This window comes from Hesperophylax consimilis, chromosome 30 (assembly GCF_061612785.1).
Source record: "Hesperophylax consimilis isolate HC1 chromosome 30, BYU_Hcon_1.0, whole genome shotgun sequence".
Lineage (NCBI taxonomy): Eukaryota > Metazoa > Arthropoda > Insecta > Trichoptera > Limnephilidae > Hesperophylax > Hesperophylax consimilis.
The window spans coordinates 13,765,620-13,790,212 of NC_142865.1; the positions used below are offsets into that span (position 1 = coordinate 13,765,620).

General features: G+C 36.9%; 1 protein-coding gene across 2 annotated transcripts in view; it reads left to right on the forward strand.

Moving 5' to 3' along the window:
* Positions 1-2,603: 2,603 nt before the first annotated feature.
* LOC149409665 (uncharacterized) overlaps positions 2,604-24,593 on the forward strand; it is a 35,677-nt gene continuing 13,687 nt past the window's right edge. For both annotated transcript variants that reach the window (XM_089649610.1, XM_089649612.1), the window contains exons 1-16: positions 2,604-2,880; positions 8,034-8,182; positions 9,832-9,968; positions 10,190-10,950; positions 11,153-11,250; positions 11,339-11,443; positions 12,004-12,178; positions 13,278-13,414; positions 13,994-14,197; positions 14,822-15,059; positions 15,408-15,526; positions 16,088-16,295; positions 16,638-16,935; positions 17,956-18,085; positions 18,510-18,632; positions 19,176-19,304. In XM_089649610.1, coding sequence (XP_089505736.1) covers positions 2,751-2,880; positions 8,034-8,182; positions 9,832-9,968; positions 10,190-10,950; positions 11,153-11,250; positions 11,339-11,443; positions 12,004-12,178; positions 13,278-13,414; positions 13,994-14,197; positions 14,822-15,059; positions 15,408-15,526; positions 16,088-16,295; positions 16,638-16,935; positions 17,956-18,085; positions 18,510-18,632; positions 19,176-19,304 — 3,141 coding nt within the window. In that variant the 5' untranslated portion in view covers positions 2,604-2,750. The remainder of the gene's footprint in view (positions 2,881-8,033; positions 8,183-9,831; positions 9,969-10,189; positions 10,951-11,152; positions 11,251-11,338; positions 11,444-12,003; positions 12,179-13,277; positions 13,415-13,993; positions 14,198-14,821; positions 15,060-15,407; positions 15,527-16,087; positions 16,296-16,637; positions 16,936-17,955; positions 18,086-18,509; positions 18,633-19,175; positions 19,305-24,593) is intronic.

Here is a 24,593-nt window from a genome sequence, read left to right on the forward strand (position 1 = left end):
TTTTCCGTCCCAAAAATTACTTAAAAAATTACTTTTGGTAATTAAAGTCAAGTAGATAAATGTAAAGGGTTTATTTATTTTTTTCTGCAATCAGCATAGTTTTCTTGATAATATTGAAAATTTTCATTGCATTTGCACTATAAATGACAAAGATACAATTCTTTTTCATTGAAGGTACAGGCTCTTCCGGAGTGCTCGGAATATGTAAAAACGCTTATTTTGCCCAAACTTCAACTGCCCATAAAAAAAAAACGAGTTGAGGTAGGAAGGTAAAATTTGGTATATTTTCTTATCTATATGGAAGGATTAAAAATTTAAAGTTTCATCAAAATCTGAGATGGTGGGTGACATGGCCTGGATGATTTGGTGCGGATTGACCCAAGAGTTATTGTTGAAAAGCATCTCTATTCTCAACGTGTGACTGTTTGGTGCGGTTTATGGTCGGGCGAAGTCATTGGACCTTACTTTTTCGAAAATGAGGCTGGAGCAACAGTTACGGTGAATGGATTGCGCTACCGAGAGATGATTAATGATTTTTTATGGCCGGAATTGGATGGTATCGATCTGGACAACGTTTACTTTCAACAAGACGGCGCTACGTGCCACACAAGCAACGAAACCATTAATCTTTTACGATTGAATATCAAAATAACACCTCTTATTGGAAAACCTGTACTATGTAAGATTCTCATGCATATTAATTTTTTGTTTTAAATGGCTAACCTTATATTTTTCGTCTGAGCACTGAAAACAAACAAAAAATGAATTAAAAAAATATTTCATAAAGGTTTCAACCACCTCACTTTTTTGTTGTTTCATATTAAAATCTTATATACATATAGAATTTCGTCCTGCGCATGTTTGCACTAGCAAAACTCGAAAAGTAGTCGACAGATAGCGCTGAAAATTTAAAAGTGTGTTCTTATTAGTGCCAGGAGTGTTTTTTGGTTGGTTTGAATGGTAGAAAAAATGGTAAAAAATTCCTCGGCTGGCTAAGTCCTCCATCACAACACAAGCAACATTTTCAGCTTACTGTGGTGGTAGTAGGAGATTTTCAAATATTGTCAGGTTATTCGTAACCCGGGAATGTTTGTCTTTCTTTTAAAAAAATAAATTACATTAATTAAAGTCGATGAAATGTAGTTTTTTAACAATATCATTGTGGTATACAGTAGTGAATGGTGGAATAAATCGGAGGCGAAAGACATTACTGACATTAGTAATAGCAAAGCATTGCGAGGCAACTAGTACCTACTTAATATAAAATTCACAAAGTTTTGTAATTTTTTATGAATTTGCGGTCGGAACCTTTGGTCTCATATAAGTGTACATTTTAATTCTCTTGTGGTTAAAGCGTGGTATTTTCTTTTTCAAATACCGTTTATCCATATTTCTAACCATTACAGTAAAGGTGATACAAAGATTTGTATGAGATCATATATTATGGTAGACGGAAAAAAACAGCGTATTCAAAAGGTAAAATGATGATACGATGAGGATTTTTTGTAAACTTGTCGAATTCCGTTGCATGCAAAGGCTCTTTTAAAAAAAACACACTTGATTTCAACTTAAATATCTAATTGAGACAACATTTAAGTCGAGGGTTTAAGAAAACATGCACAAAATAGGTTTTTGTAGTGAAATTATGAGTTATTTTAATAATCTATGCGTATTTCCTAACCTTCAAACATAACTTTGAAGAAAAAATTGAATTTTAATGCATCTTTTATCATGCCCCACACAAATATAGTTATTTGTTGTAGTAATTAAGTAACCAAGTGTTATTTATAATTTTTGCGTGTTGAGCGGGCAGCGGAATTCGAAAAGTTTATCGAATTTATATTTTATTTTAGTTAATACAAGGAGAAATGTTACAATACAGGATAGTAAAAAAATTAATTCTATGACAAAAATAGGGCAGTTAAATAATGTCAAATCAAGACAGGAACAAGGTTTTGATGGAGTTTACGACTTTTGCCACCAACCTTTTTTTAACGCTATACAAGAGTAAGTAGCTATATAAAGTAAAACTCTTGTTTTTTTCTTGGGTTGTTGGTTGTACAAAAGTTGTACCTTCAATGCTGTTTTAAATAATAACCATTTTAATAATTTTTGCGAATTTTGTAATGCCAAAAAATCGCCTTATAACATCCAGCCGTTTAAAAAGTGAATTTAATCGTCGTGTGTTGATGATATTTAATTTTGTGCTAATATTTATTTTAATCAATTTTTAAATAAATAATACTAATATGATTGGTTATTTATTATTACCAAGGTAGGTGCCAATCACCGTAATTATTTTTTTTTACGTATTTACATGGCTACTAAAAATGCTCACTCTTCGGTCATACGACAAACCCAATATGCATTGTGATTGGTGCAAACGTTGGCGTCATTACAAACTGAAAGCGGAAATATCCAATCAGAGAGCTTCAAATTCGCTTATATTGTAACAGACAACGGGCGCCACTGTCGTTTATTTTCAGGGTCAATTTTAAAATCACAAAAGTATGTAAGCAGAATTCGTTAGTTCTTAATTTGATCACAGGTAATACAATTTAAGCTTACTTTTGCATTGGCGCTCATCTGCGTTCACTTGTCAACTTCCTGCCGCCATGCTGTTTTGCTGTTAGCATTGGTCCGCGGTGTATTCGGTTATCAAATGGATTAGTATCCGTATATAAACATTTCGTCGGTATATTATATTAACTGCTTCGTTTCTGGTAAGTATTAGTATCCATTTCCTCAAAATGGACCCCGCAAAAATGAAAGTGGTCGAGTTGAAGGCGGAACTGAGCGTGCTGGGCTTGGATGTAAAAGGAAATAAGGCCGTGCTCGTTGATCGGCTGAAGAAAGCGTTGGAATCCAGCGGAGGACTAGGTAAATATACAATATGAATCCCCTTTCTCATCTCCATATCCAAAATGGATTGATTAAAGCGTTATATAACGAAATCTCAGCACAAATCATTTTCCCGCTCAGTACTTTATGCATAATATTATCAACCGCCGGTCATTTTTGCATTGCTAAATAAATGAAGTCATGATTGCAAAACATCTCAATTCGAAATCTTGGTCGACGTTTGTTTATCGTATGTACTTTTTAAAATTATTCGAGTATCAAAATAAGTGTATAATATCAAAAATGCCTATTCTGTAAATGAAGCCTGGATGCTGTCCAACTTCCGATATTACAGGGTTCAGAACTAATAAATTGATGTTTATTAATAAATTCATTGATAAAAACATTCAGTTAGGATATTTTCTCAAAAAAATTATCTTACACAATTTGTTTTTATATTGGAGAGTGGGGCGGTTGTCAAACATGCCGACATTGGGTTCCGATCGTAATGTTACATTTCCCATCGAATAATACAATAATCCTTGAGTGCCGTCTCTAGTTCACATAAAATATCGCTATAAAATCGTTATCGCTTTAGTTTTACTAGTTATAGTTCTGCAAAACGTCGGACTTGCAAATACAATTTTGCGCCAACCATTGTTATTTGTTAGGTTAGTTGTGTATATTCGTTGTGATAAACGCGGAATACGACATTGCTGTTAAATTTGAGAATGAATCCCATTGTTCATTATTAAATCGTTGCAAAATAAGTTAAAAAGTCGTTAAAACTTCATGGATTGTTCATGTTAAGGTAAAGTACATTTTTGCTTAGCATGTGCATAAATCAATATCTCTAGATGTGAGTAATTTACTTGTTTTGCATTGTGACTTATAATAATTATGTTTAGGTTTCATAACATTTTTGTACTTTTGATGTATCATTGCATTCAATGATTGTTTTTTTATTTCACCAATTTTTAATTCAGATCAAATAATTCTTCAACATGGAATGGAATAATTTTTTTAAATTTAAAAATCCAATGACACTACAATATATCTAGACTCGTTATTGTCTCAAAAACTAGAGATAAAATGTGGCAAGTAGGAAAAACTCGCTTTTTTCTATGAATTCTTAATTCAAACGTTGCTTATGTGTGACACATTGTCATATGTCACATTCAAAGAATAAGCGTGAATGAACGAAATAAACGATAACAGGCAGCGTTTTTGTATTTGCGTTGAATTTTACATTCTACATCACGGGCGTGACTGAGATAACATGATGCGCTTACTCGTTTACACCATAAGACCACCACGGAAAACTGTATGAGACGACCTGCTAGATTGTGCTTCTTATACTTATGTATTGCTATGTTCGCTATCCTAATTAATCTAATCACACTGAAAATCTTCAGGAAACAATCGAAATAATTGTATTTGTTATAATAATAAAATAATTTGTGAGTATTAAACGAATGAAATCTTATTCTTTTGTTATTAACTATTGTTTTCTGAATAATAAAAACATTTTGTCGTCACATACGAGAGCATTTTGAAACTTTTTAATAGGTAACAACGTAACGCGACGTGTGGTAGTATAGTACTAAAACTACAAGCTCGAAAGCAATAGAATTGTCTTGCATTTGGCTTGCCACTTTGAGATTTTTACAGCGCGTCTATATATTGTAACGTCATTGAAAAAATCAGTTTTTCAATTCTGAAAATTCTGTAATTCTGGTCAACACTATAAGTCCACCAAGAAAAGAGCATAAAGTTTTATAGATGCAATGTCGACATCCAATTAAGTTGACGTGAAGCATAAAAAAACAGTTAAATCTAGAAAATTAATTCATATCGTCGGTTTTCTGCCAGAAGTCATTAAGTGACATTTTTTTAAAAACTGATATGGAAGTCGCAATCTACCTTTTTTTTCATGCTTTATTCAGTAAATAAGTAATTAGGTCTAGTTACTTATTTGCTGAAATTTAACTAATTGAGCACTATAAAGCCGGGAATACACATGCCTGTAGCTGGCACACTTGCATGCCAGCTCCTTGCACATGCCAGCTACTATCATGTGTATACGCTAACTTGCATGCCTGTACCTGCCTTGCCAGTAGATTGCACAACATTTGATTTACTGGCATGCAAGTTGAGGGAGGGGACGAGGGGGGCTATGAAACCGGCATGTGTGAATGTCGTGACAAGTACGGGCATGCCAGTAGCTGACCTGTTGTTCGCCGCGGCCTTTTCTCTCATTAAATTAGCCACACATTGTACTGCCAATTGCAATACGATGATATTTAATTCCCTTCGAATGTTTTCCATTGCCAAAAAGCTTGAGACTACTCAGTCTCAGAGTGATTTGAGACACGTACTGTCTAGTGACTGGCATGTGTATACGTCTTGCAAATACAGGCATGCAAGGACGCAACTGGCATGCAAGTTTAACTTGCATGTGTATTCTCATTGCGCCAGTAGCTTGCACATGCCAGTAGCTTGCATGCAAGCTACTGGTCCATTTTACAGGCATGTGTATCGCCGCCTTAATAGTTGAGTGTATATAAAATACCAATAATAATTGTTAATATAAAATATTTTAATGACTTTTGAAAGTGTAATAATGTGGGGAAATGCACATAAAATATGTCTAAAAATTACACCTAAAAATCATAATTAGTGGAGATAGTCTACGGCGAATTCTTCCGGCCGATGGTCAACACTATAGAAGCTGAGATGGATAGTGGTGGAGTGGTTGCGGTGATGAAGTCGGTAGCACCGTCCATATCTGCTTCTACAGTGTTGACCATCGGCCTGGAGGATTCGCCGTCGACAGCAGTCTATCGCTAAGGAATCACCTACACAGCATTATCATTTCCAGACAGCCCGGCGATGTCTTCGAACTTTCGAGTGCTGATTAAATTAAGCAGTTCTTCTCAAGTTACGCATTGTCTGGAACATTCCCGGTTTTACAAGACACAAGTGGCTCTATACAGGGTGTATCGGCACTAACCCGACAAACTTTAACCAGCTATTCCTTAGCACATTTGGAGTAAAAAATGTTATGGGCACTTTGCTGTCCGGTAGTACTTTTTTTTCAATTAAAAACAAAAAAATTTAAAATTTCCACACTACATCACTGTCATTGGCATTGCGTTTCGTGTTCAACAGCTGTTATAATAAGCAAGTATGTCAAAAAGCGTATTCGCTCTTTCGCACACACTAAATAATAGTTAAAAATGAGACGAATGGTGCCGTGCCATTTCGTTGTGATTGTAAGTGTGCGCCAATATAGGTACACACGTGCATTATTCAACGGAATTCGAATAAAATATTTGCCAGATGGGTTTTCAAACTTTGACAAAGGATAAAATAGTGGTGACATGTGGTGAAAATATGAATAGTAAATTTTTTATTAAAAAAAAAACGTCACAGGACAGCAAAGTGCACATAAGATTTTTTACTCCAAATATTCTAAGGAATAGCTGGTTAAAGTTTGTCGGGTACGTGCCGATACACCCTGTATAGGCGCGGCTGCACTACAGCTCAGTCTTAGTCACTCAGTCAGTCAGTCTCGGAACAGTGTACACAGCGAGAACTCGGAGTTGCGCCTAGACCTGGTGACTCTTTGCTGGCCTGCGCCCTGCCTTGGCCTTGCCTTGTTTCTTTAAATGCTACATAACTCGAATGTCGATACTAAAATTTTATTATATAGAAATAGTAATGTTTATTATATGCATACACTGGAAATGTAATTTTATCGAGTTTCTAAACCAGTATTTGTTTTTAGGGAAAATAAAAAATAAGATATATTTGAAATACACAGAAAACATTGCAAACTAAAAAAATGTGATTAAAGTACTGAAGGGTTAAATTTTGCTTAGATATTATTTTGATGTTTTGGATTGTAAAATTATATTGCTAGAACGATGCCAGTGCACATATCAAGTTATCAATGTTAAAGGTGACGAATGCATTAGTTCTATGCAGATTAGAATTTATTGTCATGATGTAAAATGAACACTTTGTTTAGTCCAGATTTGTAAACAGTACAATTTAGAGGTCTTTTCGAATGGAAATAATATTATTCTATTATGTTGACGCTGACACTCTCAATTTATATCATTGTAAAGTGAAATTGTCTATTTTTTTAACCGCAACTTGGACATAAAGTCATAAAAGGTGGTTAAATCCTTATATTTTACCATTTATTTATATTTTAATAAAACTAGTCTTGTTTTAACAAAAATTGGTTACATCCAGCTGATATTATGTACTTTCAATATAGGTCTAATTCATTTCAGTGCAGGAATTGCTAACCTGATTTTTTTTGGCGCCATCTATGTTTCATAATATTACATGTACAAGCTGTTGAAAGAATACAAAACAAATTCTTACATTTTATAAATTTTAAAATGGGTATTCCAGCAATTATGTCGAACTACAACACTTTGTTAAATTATATGAATATGCACAAATTGCCAGAAGAATTTTCACTGACTATATAAAATATCTATATAAAATTCTCAATGATTTAGTTGATAGTCCGGTATTGCTAGAATTGATAAGCTTCCGGATTCCACAATGTAATACAAGTCAGGATTTATTTCAGTACAGAAATTCTGGGACTAACTTCCATATATATTCCTCTTTGCCCAGAATACTAATGGAGGTAATCAATTATACCAAGTCAGTGGACATTTTCAATTTATCTTTAAACAATTAAATGTTGTTAATGAAGCAATTCAGTTATGTACAATAAATGATGTATATTTCTTAATATTCATTTGTAAAAGCCCCAAAATGGGGCGTTAAATAATAAAAAATAATAATAATAATAATTCCCATTATAAAATTTAACTATTTCTCTATTTCGTTTTGTTGTTTTCTCGAACTTTTTCAGTGATGGTTTTTGGTTTTGACAATGTTTGATTTTGAGGTACAGAATTATAGAATACATATTCCTGCTTCCCTTCTGGAATACATTATTATTATTATCATTAAATTTGTAATACATAATTGAAATGTACCTACCTTAAAAATGAGTCCCAATAGAAGTGTCTGCCGTTAGCGCTCAATGCGAAAATCACAGGTTTGTTGAGATTAGAAAGTACTTTCTTCCTCTGCCAGTTCCATGCCACATTGCCTTACATCGTTAATGAATTAATCATTAATATTGTTGTTTATTCCAGTGCACGCCGACACAACCATCGCCGACACATCGACCGAGGAGCTGGACGACACGGTCGGCGGTGATTCCCCTCCTCGCAGGAAACCCGGCCCCGCATCCCGAACCCGCAGGCGCCTGTCTTCCGCAGAGCCCCCCGCCACCCCTACCAGGGTATTTACCTTCAGCTACTCCTATTGCTAAAACTGATGTGTTCTGGTGATGCAGTGCTGATTTCCAACAGCAATTAGTTAGTTACTTCTGGTGCAAAACTTAAAGATGTAGGCTTGGGTGTGGAAATGAACAATCTGAAAGTACATTTTCTGTTGTAGTGTAGTATTGAAGATCTACAGTCTCTAATGTCATCAATGTAAGTCCAAATAATAATAAATAATAATACTTGGATGACTTGTATAGCGCCGTTTTTGTGCAAAAACATCTCAAGGGTCTCAAAGTCTTGGTGGATACTTTAAAATAGTGTGAATCTGAGGTTCCCAAACTTTTTTGCCCCGTAGACCACTTGCCAAAAAATTTTTCTTTCGTAGACCCCCTGCCTGCCGAATATTGAATTTTCCTAAAACTATTGACGTCCCATGTGATAATCATTTATATTTTTCCTAAAAAGATTCCCTTCCCTTGCCTGTCCAACAAATGGGTGGCGGTATAGTTCCTCTGTCTTTACACTGTGCAGACAGGGGCGCCCTTGTGAGGTATTACACCAAATGAAAATGAAGCAGGATAAGCAACGGGAATTTCTTTCTGTAGCTGGCCCTACAGAACGGCCCCTTAAGTTCTTTGTTAGTCATTCCTGTTAGTTCTTCTTGTCACATGATATCCGATTCTTCAACGTTCCATTTCCATAGTCAAAATGTCCTCAGACTTAGTTTTGAAGTCTGTGTGCCTTTAAATGTTGAACGTCATTATTACCCCGGACGTTTTTCAAAAAAAGTTGGGGAACTAGGTAAATTCGCGGCTTCCAATAAACAATGTTTTGCTTGAATAAATTAATTCTGACGAGAAAAGGAACGTAGACTCTATTTATATACCTCAATAAACAACTTCACGAAATATAAAAATACAAATATCAAATATGTAATTTCTCAGTCTATTATATGTTTGTTAGGTCTATCGTGTCATTTACGGAACTCCTAAATGTTGACTTGTGGTAAATGGGGGTCCGCTCGTATGTACCCCCATTTGAATCTCGTGGACCCCCAATTTTTTTTCTCGCTGACATAGACCCCCAGCAAGCCGATATCGACCCCTGGGGGTCCATATAGACCACTTTGGGAACCTCTGGTGTGAATGATGGATTCTCGGAAAAGGTGGATGAGTTTGTGTATTTGGGAAGTACGTTTATGAGATATACTAAGTCTGACAAGGTTGGTTGGCACCAACAAATACTAATTGTCCTAAGAAGTGAAGCTAACAGTACACAATTGAGTACTGATTCTAACCTTGATGTAAGGCAGTGAGGCATGGAACTGGCAGAGAAGGAAGAAAGTTGACTGAATGCCATATAAATGAGATCTTTGAAGTGTATGTTTGGTAAATTTTATGCATGATCGTGTGAAAGATGTGGAAATTAGGAAAGAATGTAGGCTGATGTTATAAAGATTAAGATAAAGAGTAAGATTAAGGAAAATAAAGGGATGCCCAGAGGGTTTGGATATGTAGAGAATACATGACGTAGAAGTGAATGGTCGAAGAAGTTAGGGAAGCCCGAGGAAATGGCTTGAGAAATCTTTATTTTGTAAGGTAACTTCTGTCACTCTTAAAAATCTCATTTGGGCTATTGTTAAAATATGTTGTGTTATTTACAGTCGAGCCGTCGGGGAGGTGTTCGAGACTCCACGGAGACATCTGTGAAGAGTGCGGTGATCCCTGAGGAAAGCAGCCAGAAGATTGTCTCTCTGGACAGCGAATCCGACTCTGAGAGCTCTTCAACTACCGCAAAAAGGTTTGTCATCTCATTTAGCTTCTCAGCTTTAATTGCTACCATTGTTCCGTGTGTTTCATGTTAAACCAGAATATTAAAGAAAATTGAGAAAAAATCTATCGTGTAATCACTAATGTAACCTTTTATTTTACCACATTCTGTTCACTGTCCTCTTGTATCGGGTTACCGATTTGGTAATTCTTTGATGAACTAATTTGATTATAATAATATATGTTTTTTAGTGTATCAAAGGTAGAGCCCACAAAGGCAGCCGTTCCTGCTAAAGAACCTCTACCCGTCATAAAGGAGGTGCCTGTTGCCCAGTCTCCTGCCAAGGAGCCACCAGCACAACAATCTCCCGCAAAACCTACCCCGGCCACACAATCACCTAAAGAGGTTGTTGCGCAATCCCCTGCCAAACCTGTGGAGCAGGCAAAACAGGACAAATCCCCCGAAAAACCCACTGTACCATCGCCTGCCAAACCCGTCGAGCAGTCCCCCGTCAAACCCACACAGCAGGCGCCTGCCAAAACAGTAGAATCATCGCCAGTCAAACCTACACTACAATCGCCTGCAAAACCGGCTGAGAAATCTCCCGTCAAACCCACACAGCAGTCACCTGCGAAACCGGCAGAGAAATCTCCCATCAAACCAACACAACAATCGCCTGCTAAACCGGTAGAACAATCACCTGCCAAACCTGTAGAATCATCGCCTGCCAAACCAGCTGAGAAACTTGTTGAGAAATCTCCAGCTAAACCCGTAGAGAAATCGCCTGCGAAGCCAGCTGATAAGCCGACGATGAAACCAGAGCAGGCCAAGGTGGAGAAGATGGTGGTGGATGAACCAACTGTTGTAGAAGCCAAGGAGTCGGTGGAAGAAGATAAGGTCGAGGAAGTCGAGGATTCCGCTTGCCCGCTGAAGCCAAAGACTCCAGTGAAGGAAGCCACTGCTAAAGAAGACAAGAAGAAGTCTCCCCAGAAGGAAGAACAGCCAGGGAAAGGTGAGATTTATATTTGTTTTGTATTTTTCCGTGTGATTAATGTGGTCACGTGCAATCAAGCTTAGTATCAGATTTCATTGCCTGCCACCCACCCACCCGGGTGTTAACATAATTATTTATACATCTTATGATAAGTGACCCGCCTATGGAGGTTGGTCTCTTGTGAACTAAATGAAATACTGAAGGTCGAAACCCTTTTCAGTTGAGGCTATGGAGGTTGAAGAAGGCGCCAAACCTTTAGAAGAGAAGCCCAAGGAAGGAGAGGAAGAGAAACCTGATGAGAATAGCTCTAGAAGAGAGGTGAGTTTCTTTTAAATCACTAAATCATCCCAGCTTATTCTGGCCGACAAGTCTACAACATATTACATGTCTGTTTTTGTACTATCAGGATTCGAGGCGAGACCGTGGAGACAGAGACAGAAGAAGCGGCAGAAGAGATAAGCACAGCCGCTGGGGCGGTCAGGCTGAAAATTCAGAGGGAGGAGAGAAGGAGGTATTTCAATTAATTCAATACTGTTGAAGAAAACTGTTATTTTTAAAAACATCACCTCAGAAACTGATTTGATCCAATACATTTTTTCCGTCCTAGAATGTGATGCTTCTATGTCAAACTTATAGAACATATGGGATAAACAGTGAAATCTTGATGGATTCATTGACTTTAAACCGCAGTAAGCAGTTTCATACGTTTCCGTATTATGTATTATTTTGAGGAATGGTATTAATTAAATAATACATTTACCATGACACCAATCGCCCGAGTGTATATTTTCTGCTATCTTTGTCGCAATTTTCCTTTGATTCATCTCCATACTTAATACATAATACACTATTAAAATATTACCAATTGAAAAAAATGCATTATGCCAAAAGTACTGACTTGTCCTGTAAATAAATAAATTACTCAATACTCTTTAATCCTCAGTAATATTACTCTGGTGCATATAACACATTTGATCTTTCTGATTATCGCGTCTTTCGCATACTGTGGGTTTAATTTAGCTTCTAAAGAAAGAAACGTGCAATAATTACAAATCTGCCACTGCCCCGTAGGAAAACTCTCGCGATGGCGAAGACGCACCCAGAGAGCGCGATGGTGAGGACAGACGAGAGCGATCTCGTCGGTCATCTGAGCGCCGGCCCCAGCGTGAGCCCTCACCACGCCGCAAGAGCCCCACACGCATTCCCGAGCCGGATGTGCCCACCGACAAGGTCACAATCTCCTGGTGTAAGTACTAACTGACCAACCACCTCATCGAATAATAGTGGAAAAAATCCTAAATTCTTTAACCTTTCCTCATCTGTGGTGTGTATTTACTACACATTGCTTCTAATAACTTTAATAACTCTATAAATATAATTAATTCTGGGTTCAGATTTTAGGTATTCCTCCGTTATACATTTATGCACTGAATTAAAAAATAATAGATTACATATTTTTTAAATTCAATTGAAAATCAGAGTTTTTTTGTTAAAAATCGGGAACTAATACACCAATACAATCAACCGTGTGATACTAAATACGCGAAGAGTGTGAAAGGAAATGACACGCTATTGATGTCCCGCTTTAATTCGCTATGCGGGAACATGAGACATCCACACTTCTGCAGTTGTAGTTTTGATTTAGACTATCGATACCTACGACCGCACAGCTGTGTCTGTGCCAGCCGCTAGCCGCGCTGCTAGGCAGTTGGCCGCAAACCGTCGTTAGATTTGGACCTCTCGCACGTTTCTTTAGCATCTGCCGATGGTTTTTTCATGTTTTCAGCAATTAAATTACAATTATTATAACTTTTGATATAAAATATAATAAACATAATCGATTAGCTATGAATATTCATATTTTTCTGATATTAAATCGCTTATTTTGAGATGTGTATTGACTACACAGCACCGTAACGCGTGTATTTTTTTAGCACAGTAAGGGAAAGGTTAAAAAAAGAAGATAGAGACGCTTTGCAAATTTGTGATATTTTTTTATGCTGTGAGTAACTATATACTACAGGGTCAGGGTAAAGTTGTTCCAATTTAAATAATTCAATTGATTGTGAAAACCCTTGCTTAACAAGTCGCCTCCTGGCATAACTGTTCTGCGCTATTCAAATCGCTCACCTATCTCAAATAAGTGTTAAATAATTAGAATGTTTTCCACTTCATTTTCAATTAATGCATACGTATTGAAAAATCAAAGACAATTTGTTGGATTTTTTCTGCAGTGGTCTGGAACTGCAAATAAATCATCAAAATCTACTCGCACTTCACTTGCAAAGAAATCATCAGTCAAACATACAGGTAAATTTAATAATCCGTACTTGTTTTTTTTGTAGACGACAGTGACTTGAATCTGCATATTGAGGTCCCAGAACTGAGTGCTGCCGTGCCACTTACCGAGGGAGGCTTTGGCCACTGCTGGGCTGGAGCCAGGGCTTCACACGGAGTCACCGAGGGGAAAGTGTGCTATGAGGTAACCTTGCCATCAGACATAGGATTATATGCAATATCTATTCCAAAACATATGCCTACTTTACATATAAGGAATATGTCTTTTAGAACCTGTTCATTGGGAAACTTTTGATTTCACAAACAAAAATACTTATTTCGGTTGTGTGTGACTGTCTGTAACTCCGTTTCAATGAGTTCTAGAACTTGGATTTGCTTTGAATTTTAATGTCATTTTCAAAATTTTAACTGATTTTGAGAATAATTATTATATAAGGCAAGTGAAAACATAATTTACCTAAAACCTCTGGATTCCAGGACCCCAGACATCTAATGCAATCATCCATTCAATTCCACCCAAAGTAAAATAAAATTGAGCTTAATTCTTACACAAACAGGTAGAGAATCTTGCAAACAGAGAAAGACTGTCAAAGAGAAAGAGAGCAGATATCAATTTTATTAGGAGACAAGGTCAACCAGGCCTGGATTCCCAAAGCATTCCGCATAACTTTGGCAAAGCTGCACTGTGCACGACGAAGGGCCTAGTGCATTCTTTAGTTTGCTAAGCTCTAGCTGCGTTTTATATGGTAATCTTTTATGTTAGGTTCGCTTGGAGAACATGCAGACCCCCGCAGACTCCGGCAGCCCGGCCATCAGGTTTGGCTGGTCCACCCTGGCTTCCTCCCTGCACCTGGGCGAGGGCCCTCTGAGTTGGGGCTTTGAAAGTTCCGGCCGGAAGATCAACAATTCCGAGTTTTCCGAGTACGCTGAGAAACTCAACGAGAAGGACGTGGTTGGGGTTTATTTGGTAAGTTATATGTTCAAAAATAATTTCAGTGCAACTAGTTTGTTGCATATTGAGTCCTCATTTAGATTTAAAAAAAAAACAGTTTTTGGTCAACATTTTCATATATTCTTATTGAGGGTCTAATCACGTCCCTTGTAAATTGCTCTAAAGAAGAAACGTTAAGAAAAAAAAGAAGGAATGAACCTTTTTTTAAAGTTTTGACATTTGAATTATCATGATTTATTTTTGGGGAATTATGCATTATTAAGCGGTGTGTTTAGGGTTTATTACACACCACTTAATAATGCATAGTACCCCAAAAATAAATCAATCTATGTAATACTTTTGGCCGTGAAAATCTCAAATCATATCTTTGACATTTGACTTCATAGAAGAAATTGAAAAACATAACTGCATTTAAAGTGAATTGTCTATTGTGGACTGCGTCTACACTGAGTTAAAACTGACAATCTTATGCAAAATGTACAGCCCCACATGACAAATTAAAGTAAAATGAAATAATTAGACAAAGAATCATATAACATTGTTTTTCCACACATGTTTATGGAATCTCATTTCTACAGTGTTCAGTTTACTTTAATCCTTCCTCAGCACTAATAGTAAATAAGTTTTGTTAATTCCCAGGATCTGGAGTCCAGCCCGTGCACTGTGTCGTACACCATCAACGGCAAGGAGCAAGGCACTGCCTTTGAGTTTGAGTCGGATCTGCTGGAGGGTGCCGCTGTGTTCCCCCACGTGCTCAGCCGCAATTGCTGCTACAAGGCAAACTACGGCCACGACAAGTTCAGCCTGCTCACCAAGACCAAGGTGGTGAAACGGGCCATCGAGGTGCCCATCGAGACTGTCGTTGAGGAGAAGAGAGGTGATTATTTGCTTTTTAATCACTTACTTTGATGATGTTCTCAGTATCCTGGGAGAGTCCAAGTGTTGCTTAAAATTGTTTAGTTACTGGATGTGAGAATAGCCAGTGACTTCCGAATCGTCCTTTTCGTTTTTTCTTTCTTTACTTCCTGTCCCCCTTCTTCTTCCCTTACGACTTATCTTTCGACTTCCCATCAACTTCCCTTCTGCTTTCCCTTCCCATCCTTACTTCCCACAACCTCATAATATTCCCCAAATAGGTATGTCATAAGTGCTCGGGTTCAGGGCAGTTGGATCACTTGAATTTGCTTTAAAAAATGGAGATTTTTAAAACTGTTTGGTCTTCCAGTGAAAGATCAGAAAGAGAGGGAGGCGCAGAAGCTGATAGACGATGCCCAGAAGGAGAAGGATGACGACAGGAAGAGGAGGGAAGACCGCCAGAGGGAGCGCTCCAGGAATGAGCCCAAGGTTTGTATCTTTCTATGATTAATTAACAATCACCAAATCACTGCTGTCAATTGACTATCGGAATTCTCGTAGATAGTTAGGACAAGGCTACCCTTATACAATGAACAATATAAAGTTGTAATATTTGAATTATTATCCTTCTTAGAATCCCTACTGATTTGCCTATTTGTGAACTATCCTGCGCGGTTATCCTGCACAGGGCATAATCCCTTTCGCTAAAACATTTTAGATACAATGCACTTCCACTGGCCTTTAGACAGAACATAAATTATTATATACATTAAACACCAAGTCTTAGATCCCCTGCCAATACAGATCAAATATTGATATTCAATATCAACATTGTTATTAGTAATGGTAAACTTATGTTTTTTAAATGTACAATTATGTTTTAAAACACGATTGTGTTGTAAACATGAATTAATTTTATTTTTAAACTGCGACTGCTCTCAACACAGTATTTTCTAATGGGACAGTCACAGTACCCATGCAATATAAGGAGGTTCTGTTTTGTATTTGAAAAGTAATGCAAAAAGGTAATAATATTGTTTGTACGTTTAGGAGAAACGAAGACGCACCGACCACAAAGACGACAAGGAGAAGGAACGTGAGGAGAAGGACAAGGATTCTAGCAAGGCGGAAACCAAGGACGCCCCGGCCAAGGAAAACGGCCAGCTAGGGGACTCGCCGGCCAAGAACGGCAAGGGTTCGGAGAAGTACGACCCTCTGGACTGCATCGACGATGTGGAAAAAGAGGAAAGCGCTGAAGGTGGGTTGGAATTATTATTCTACCTATCGGTACCCCGGTCAGAAGTCACTAGTAACTTCCTCTCATTTCATCCACTTCAATCCCTTATACCAAGTCCTGAGAGTCCTTATACAAAGTCTCGAGAGTCCTTCCCTCCTCATGTTTTGAAGGTCAAATGTGCAATATTTAAAGTTTTTTTAATTTTGAAGTTTGTATTGAATTGCTTTTGAATCATGAAATATGTTCAAGAAATCAAGGATATTGTTCAGTTAGAAAAAAGGTTTTGAAACTTGTAGTACCTATCCACACGTATGATACTAATAATCTTTGAACAGTAATGTTAATAAAGTTATTTTTTTTCAGTCAAAGCTGAGGTCGTTAAAGAAGAAGCCAAACCCGACTCTGACGTCAAAGTCGAGGCTAAGGAGGAAAAAAAAGAAGAACCCACCAAGCCGGCGGTCAAAGAAGATGCCACTGAGGCAAAACCCGCAGAAGGCACAGCCGTTGCGGAAGATAAAGTGGAAGAGGCCGTCGCCACTCCTGCTCCCGTAGAAGACGATAAGAAGAAGCCTGAAGAAATGGAAGTGGAAGCCAAAGTTGAAGAGAGTCTGCCTGATGGAGTGGCGGAAGCTCTGGCTGAAGGAAAGACGACCGTTACGAGGTTTGTTAATTTATTTTTATAATTATATATGGATGATTTGTATAGTGGGCTTTCTGTAAAAAATCATGTCAAACACTCTTTATGCTGAAGCTTTATTTATTTAAAACAATAATGTAGAATTACAAACAACAACAAACAACAGTTGCCAAAGACTATATAACACTTAAGGAATATATCCCATTCATTAGGCTAATTTGTTCACTTGTCGGAACAGCTCATATTATCCTCTCCGTTGTCTCCCTTATTGTCCTGCTGAGAAATATGATCTAAACGGTGTTAGAAAGAGAGCGCCTTACATTCAAAGCTAGAAATTAACCACAGAATTATTAAATTGTACACATCTGAGAAACCAAAGGTACCAATAGCAATTTGAGAACATTTCACTTTGTCAGACAAAAAAGCAAAAGGTGAGCCATATTTAAAACTTTTTATGTTTGCATTAAAAAATTGAATATTTCTATAATGATATATTTATTTCTAATACGTAATAAAATTTGACTGAAATTAACATTCAGAAAATTCCATTTTCTTTGGATTTAATTGCAAAGTGGAAATACACACAAATACCGATAGAATATGCCAGAGGCCTGAGGGGTTAAGCGAGATAGATTTAAAGGAGAATGATGAGGAAGAATATCTTTCATATTATAATATAATATCAGGAAGCAGAGGTGGACTCCGGCAGTGAGGTAGATTCTGAGGGGAGTGGTGATGAAGAAGACTTTGCACCACACCTCGCTGTTGGGGTCTAAGTCAAGCAGGGGTTGGACTCAGTGGCGGCTCGTGACTTTTGCGTGTACTACAGTGCTAATATTACAAAAAATGGCATTATTGATGTTGTTGTGCCTGAAAACGATTTTTTATGTTTGATGAAAATTTTTTGAAAACATTTTAAAATTATTGTTTTTTTTAATCGAAAATTTGCAGGTACTTGAAAATTCAATTCTTCCATATATTTATTATTCCCACCCTCTTCAGCTTACACATTTGGTTCATGGTTATTTTTTGTAAAATCTCCAGGTTTGAGCTGGATATTGAGATTGATGGAGAGGAAGCCAAGATGTTGGAAGGATACCTCTACATCGGGCTGGTGCCTCTGGAGAAGCTGGTTCCTGGACCCCAGAGACCAGGCTCTGAGGAGGAGTGCCAGGTACCGCCTTTTCCAACACACATACATACTTTTAATTATTTCATGCCAACATCTTGTCCTTGTTTTATTGTCCATGTCGGATTTTCGTACAAATCTAAAGTTTTATTCTAATATTGATGAAATTTTGCACACTTCAAAGGAGGAGGAAGGTCACCGTCTACATGTTACTTTCAAAAACTGCACCAAGCCCGAGCAACACCAAGTGTTGCTAGTTTGCTAATAAAAAAGACTTAAATTGTGTTACTAATTTAATACACTTTTCATTATTTGTTATAAATCAGTGATCATTGAATCCTGTGTTAGTCCATTATTATTATGACCATGTATATTATATATCCCAAGTTTCAGTTGGTTTGCTTCAATAGAGCCTTTTAATTTATGAAATGATTGTATGATTATTAATGGTGACTATTTCCATCATCAGGTCATCATGATGTGTGGTCTGCCCGGATCAGGCAAGTCCCACTGGGCCCAGGAGTATGTGGCTGTGAACCAGGATAAGAGGTTCAACATCTTGGGGAACACCAGTCTGATTGACAGGATGAAGGTATGAACACAGATTTTATTTCAGAAGATTAATTAAACACCACTGGTAAATTGTTTATCAGGTGCGATCATGGATTTATTTTTGCCTTTTGGTTCAATACAATAACATTAGTTACGAGATGCTAACATTTTACCTAGCGTTCGTCAATGTTAAAAGCGTGAAATCTTAAGAATAAAAAATTTTCGACTCCCTTACAAAATACAGTGCCGGTTGAAATAAAAAGTAGGCTTTTGAGTCTGGTAACGTCACGCATCACACGTCCATAGATTTGGTGCCATTTTGGGAGACCCGAATAATTGTAACTTTCAAAAATTATTTTAACTATTAAATAGCTAATAATAACTATTATATAGAAGGTTACTAAAGTTATTAATTTAATTCAATTAGGTGCGCCTTCTATGTCGTTTTTAGTGCTGATATTGAGGTTATTTTATTGGCCTTTTTCAGCCAGACTTAATTCTTGACTTGTACTGGTTAAGCTTTTATATCTGGGGGAAGGGTAGTAATAAAGTTGACAATAATTGATTGGTGTGAATTCCCTAGGTGGACTGCAAGCCCTTCAAGGCCCAGTTTGAAGGTCGCTGGGATGCGGTGATCGCCAAGGTCACCAAATGTGTGGTGAAGCTGATTGAGGTCGCCCACAATCGCCGCCGCAACTACATCCTCGACCAGGTAACATTCTAAACACTTCACATCTTCATGTCTACGACGGTGTTCAAACTGTGCTCGAGTCGAGCTCACAGATATCCTCGGACACAAGAGTGTTGTCCACAATATCACAATTTACATCGGGGACAAACGTGAACCCATTTGTTATGATTAAGATGATAGATTAAAGGATTCAGCCTCCTCACTTCAGATTTCACTAGTAATTGTCACTCATCCGATTATAGTTATTTTAGATACAGTGAAACCTCTATCTATCGTTTTAGAAAAGACCTGTTGAAAAAAGCCATGAACGCGGAAAATGAACTTTACTTAGTTTGTAACTTTATTGCTGTACATATATTATGGAGAACATATATTGAAGTATGCAATTTTTTCACCGATGGTTCATTTGGAAACGCTCGAAACCTAGATAAGTAAAAATATTGCACGCGCAGAACATTTGACACGGTTTGACGACAACTAGGTGTGGTAATGGTGAGTGGTTTATTTATGGACTAATGCCAGGAGCGGCCGCCGCCGGCAGAAGCGACTAAATCGTTATCTCTCTCTTTCCAATGTTCCGCTCATTGTTTACAGAACCGATAATCGAAACCAAGCATTTAGTTATGGAATGTGGTTTTAAAATGTATGTTCATTTAAGATTTATAAATGATTGATAGGGGATAAAATATGTATAAAAAAAAACTGCATGATTTTCAACGATGAATGCTATAAAATGATGCATAATAGAACGATGCAATCTTTGTTTTGTATGATGTAAATTCGAGACTGGAATAAATATGGGAAAACAGTCATTCGATGAACGATCGATCGAGGTTTCACTGTACACAAAATTCATTCGATGACCGTCAAAATTGACATTTAGCGTCATTTTAAATTTTCGTCATTTGAACATTCTCCGTTAAATACCGATTCTCTGCCCATTTTAGCTTTTGTTATTATCTGATGACAATTTGATCAAAATCTGTAGCGGGCAGAGAACCGACTTATAAAGGGGACGTTAAAATGTAAAAAATTCTAAATGGTTTTGAACATTGATTTGATGGTCTACAACACCCGAACGAAAATTTAAATAGGAATCCATAATTATGAAGTAAATATGAATTACGAATTGTAAACAAATCTCAAAAAATTTTGAGGTACCAATTTTTTTCTGCCATGGAGAAATTTGTTGTTTGTAGAAATGTATTATTTTTTAAAATGACTTTTGAATGTCCAATGCTTATTATTTGGCGATTGCATTTAGAAATATTAACAAAGCAAAAACAATCCATCTAATTATCATTGGCTTTCTTCCAAACTGAATAAGTGATATTTGAAATGTACCATTCTCCCTTTTATTTATTTTTACTGTATGCGCTCAACAACTTAGCAAAAATCAAGCCAGTTTTTGGGTGTTGAAATTTTGAATACATTTATTCGTTGGGGGTTCGCTTGCTGTCCTTGTGTCCAGACGTGTAATTCTACCAAGGTAAGAAAACAAGGTAAAAGGTTTGTGTGTACATCTGGAGACAAGAAGGCCAATCCAACGGAAGGTACTGGTATAGTATGCTGTGAGTATATTTATTACCTCTCATTCCTCTAGTCAAATTTAATCAGTCTTTAGGTCTATTTTGGAAAACGGTAAGTGGGGAAGAAGTTGAACACTTGTAGCGCTGAGTGGATTTGTAAAAGCGAGCGCAACTTATGAACTGATTATTCGACCTGTAATGAGATACATAATAATATATAAATTGCAGAATTTTGGAGAATCAAGACCCGAAGAGTGAAGATTTTAATATATTATGGAAAATAAGCAAACAAATTGCTCCATTCTGATGCCAATTTCCAAGTATTTTGAAATTCAGAGTGGAGTCTAGGTATTTCTGTTTTCTTCCACCATTAAATGTTTTCTTATCATAAATAATAGTGCAATTTACATGTTTGCATTTTGATATTAAGAAAGTTGCCAACAGATTTGATAAACTCGCTGATTTTGTTTTTTAGGTTTCGGCTTTATTCTTGCAGATTAAATAGCATTTGCAACCAGCAGCTCACATTATTTCTTTTTATTTCTTTGGTTCAGAAATAATTCATTTTTTGTATTATTTTTCTTCATTTTTAATAGACACATCTACAAGGTGGGGCAAAAGTAATCACCCTATTGGAAAACGCTATAACTTTTGCAAATGGCGCCAAATGTCAATTCTTTTTTGACATTTGTGAAGTAAACAAACGCAGAATACAAATCGACAAGACATGAATCGGTTTACTCCGCAAAAACGCGGAATAATTGTTTCCATTTTTTTTTAATGGAAACCTTAAGGAGAATATTCGCCAGGAATGCGAGAACCTGTCGCCCGAAGTTCTGGCAAGAGTGATGGAAAATGCCATAAAACGGGCCCGTATGGTCATCAACTCTGGCGGCGGCCACTTGGATTAAATAAACAAATTTCACAAGCAGTACCAAAGTTTATCATAAAAAAAATTACAGCAAAAGAACATCGGGTGATTACTTTTGCCCCACCTTGTATATTGACAATTTTTATTTTTAAAATTGTCATAAATTAATTTCTGTTTTATAAAAGGATTGTCTACAATTCTATGTATTTAAATATTGCACAGTGCACATAAATTCAAACAAGCATTCTGGAATATATTATGAAAAACTGAAAGTTCCTCGTAAAAAGGCTATTTAAGGCATTTCTTCAAGTTTAAAAAAAAAATAAAACACTGTATTTTTTGTTGCATTAATTTATACTTTAAATTTTAATTTGTCATTTACCACACATAATACTGTCGAACTTGGTTATAACGATCACGGCAATAGCAAGTTCACGGCTATAATGAGCAATTACAAAATGATATTTTAGTTCTGGCTTTTCTTCATATAATTGTTGGCTGTTGTGACGAGGTCAAGGTCGACTGATAACTGTGAAAATAATTTTGTCAACACATTTCTGAATACTTGAATGGGTCGTCGAGTCTGAAAATAAAGGAATAGTTGGGAATTATTCTCAAAGTAAGTGGTAACAAACAAAAGAGCCATTAGCTGCCCTGCGCACAATGGCGCTTGGCGTTAATTTCCTATCCCGTTAGGGAAGGTTTCATATTTTTATGGCACTACCTAAGGCACTATATAAGATCTGCATAGTCATGCGAAATTTGAGCTTTGCTAATTTGTTACCGTTTTATGTCTTCTTTTGTATTATAACTCATCGTCAATTTTGTTTTAAAAACAAATAAATATTTGTTTAAAAGGACCAAGTTACGAGTACGTACATCACTGCACGGTGTAAATTTATGATAGTGATGCACAACTTTTTCAGCAGAGGCGCCTATTTTGCCTATTTTTCAAACAAGTGGATTCTTTTTTGTTTTTGTTGAGGGGAAGAGCTTGATGGCGAAATTCAAGATTTAGGGTTTCTGTTGATTTTTTAGAACTTGTTTAGCAAACCGGTTCTTCAAATTTAGTTCCATTTAGGACATGTAGCTTAAATAAACCAACGCTCTTTTATTTTAATTCTATTTTGTACCTACTTCATAATGGCTTACATCTATATACTGTTAGTATCTCGTGTATAATACAGATATTCTCCTATGTAAACTGCATCATTTATCACTTTTATGTAAAAGCCTTTTTAGGCGTGTAAATAAATAATAAAATGTTCTCAGCCAGGGTTTTCAAGAAGTAACCCAAAAATTTTGATTCTTCTCTATAGCCATGTGGGCCGTATGTAATTGACATGCAGACTGCAAGAATTTTCCGCAGGTTGTGTATCACTGTTTTGTGACATGAAAACATAACAATCCGGCAAGATATGTAGTTATTTATGACAAGTGAGATTTTACAAGCGGTACAATACACCCAAGCTGAGACAATTTAGTGATATTTTTCTTGGAAGCATTGAACCAGGTGATGATAATTATAATGCGTTTGTTTTAAGGAGGAAATTGAGAAGCATGAAAGCGAAATCTAAAAAAAAATCATTTATTATAAATTTGGTTAGTGAAAAGTTTTTGTTTAACTACTCCTCGTATTTTGAAAATATACTGTACATTTGCGAATATATTGATAGGTACATACGACTTTTAAAAAACATGTTTTGGAAATAACGAGTAATGGGTATAAGGATCAAATTTAGTCAGTCCCCTCGTGCTCGTTATTTGGTCAGTCCCCTCGTGCTCGTTATTTGGTCAGTCCCCTCGTGCTCGTTATTTGGTCAGTCCCCTCGTGCTCGTTATTTGGTCAGTCCCCTCGTGCTCGTTATTTGGTCAGTTCCCTCGTGCTCGTTATTTGGTCAGTCCCCTCGTGCTCGTTATTTGGTCAGTCCCCTCGTGCTCGTTATTTGGTCAGTTCCCTCGTGCTCGTTATTTGGTCAGTCCCCTCGTGCTCGTTATTTGGTCAGTCCCCTCGTGCTCGTTATTTGGTCAGTCCCCTCGTGCTCGTTATTTGGTCAGTTCCCTCGTGCTCGTTATTTGGTCAGTCCCCTCGTGCTCGTTATTTGGTCAGTCCCCTCGTGCTCGTTATTTGGTCAGTCCCCTCGTGCTCGTTATTTGGTCAGTTCCCTCGTGCTCGTTATTTGGTCAGTCCCCTCGTGCTCGTTATTTGGTCAGTCCCCTCGTGCTCGTTATTTGGTCAGTCCCCTCGTGCTCGTTATTTGGTCAGTCCCCTCGTGCTCGTTATTTGGTCAGTCCCCTCGTCCTCGTTATAACCAAGTTTGACTGTATATAGACGATAAAATGGTCATTAAAATAATATCTCCATTCAAAGAAAAATAATGTTGACTTACAAATATTTTTCTTCCACAGGCACACGTAAAATTAAGTATTTTTAACTAGGGATATCCTTATAAATATGCATAACATTTCTAGTTTATGTTTCTGTTTTGGAAATCTTACTTAAAATGAGTAATTTTTAATACTTTCACTGTGTAAAATTGTAGCTAAGAAACTAACTTTAAGAATAATCTTTACTATTATAACTATCAGCTGTGATTTTCATCATTTTTAATGACTTCATCACATTTCAAAAGTGTGTTGAACTGCCACTATTCTGAGTTGTATAGGAACCGGGTACAATATTATAATTCGTAAGCAGATTTTATTTTCGAGGACTAAATAATGATATCAGAATGTGAGTTGCCTGTATACTCTCGGATTCATTTATTGACAAATCACAGAAAGGGAGACGGTCACGTCGCCTCCTCACCCGGAGCAACTTGGTTTGTTCCTCCCTTTTCCCCGACAGGCTGGTCTATGGGATGTCTACGAATCACTCTGTAAAAATAGGAATTTTTATTTTTTTACAGG